Source organism: Aureococcus anophagefferens, assembly GCF_000186865.1.
Source record: "Aureococcus anophagefferens unplaced genomic scaffold AURANscaffold_205, whole genome shotgun sequence".
Lineage (NCBI taxonomy): Eukaryota > Pelagophyceae > Pelagomonadales > Pelagomonadaceae > Aureococcus > Aureococcus anophagefferens.
Window position 1 is genome coordinate 10,748 of NW_008705746.1, and position 981 is coordinate 11,728.

A 981-nucleotide genomic window follows, 5' to 3' on the forward strand; every position below is an offset into this window, starting at 1 on the left:
GAGGCGCGGGTCGCTGCGTTGCCCGCTAATGAAGAGAAGTACAGCTGGTACGCCAAGCTCCCCGAGATCGTGGCCATGTCCGGCAGCGCCGGGGCCGGAGAAGCGGGAGTGGACCCGGACCTCTACGAGAACGTGAAGCGTGCCCTGACGGGCGGCGAGGGCTCGGCGGCGATCGCGCGCGAGTACGGCGCGCGGTCGAAGCAGATCAGCGCAGCAATCGCGAACGCAACGCGCGTGAGTTGCCGCAGCCCCCTGCAGAAGGCCGAGATGCAGAGTCTGACGCTCGACGACCTCCTCTCGGCAGCGGAGGCCGCGCTACCCTTTTACGGCGAGCTGCTCCAGGCCATCGCTGACGATCTTGCGCACCCCGTTGAGTTCCTCAGGTGCCCCACGGTCAAGGCCAAGGCTCGCGCCTCGAACAAGGTGACGATCAAATACGGCGGCGACTGTCGCCACGTCAAGGACCTCGTCCGTGGGACCTTTATTTTCGAGAGCCTCGATAGCATGTACGCGGGCATCGAGGCGATCGTCACGCATCCGCTCCTCAACGGCCACGCTCAGTGCGTCGTCGACTTTGACGACCGGTGGCAGGCGCCGCTCTCGGGAGGCTACAGCGACTGCCAGCTGCTTATCTGCATCATGGGCCACCTCTGCGAGCTCCAGGTGAACGTGCGGGAGATGATCGTGGCGAAAAAGGGCGGAGGGCACGTCGCCTACGACGTCTGGCGCTTCGTGAACGAGTACCTCCTCTTCGCGTCGATTCAGAACGACGTCGTCGGGATGCGGAAGCTGCTGGCGAGCGGGCTCGTGACGTCGGCGCCCGACGCGATCAAGGACCAGAACGGGTTTCGAAGTTGCCACTTTTTAGCGCTCCGTGCGGAGGCAACCGCGATTCGCGACTTCGTCGACCGCGGGGCGGACGTGTTCAGCGTCTCGTCGTCCGGCGACCTCCCGGCGACGACGTCTGCGACGCAGCGCGAC

At 65.5% G+C, this 981-nt stretch overlaps 1 protein-coding gene across 1 annotated transcript in view; it reads left to right on the forward strand.

The window, feature by feature from the left end:
• Nucleotides 1-845, forward strand: part of AURANDRAFT_68543 (hypothetical protein) — a gene marked incomplete at both ends in the record, with an annotated part of 11,495 nt that extends 10,650 nt beyond the window's left edge. Inside the window, one exon of the mRNA XM_009044241.1 lies at nt 45-845. Within this exon, the coding sequence (XP_009042489.1) occupies nt 45-845 (801 nt within the window). The remainder of the gene's footprint in view (nt 1-44) is intronic.
• Nucleotides 846-981: the final 136 nt, after the last annotated feature.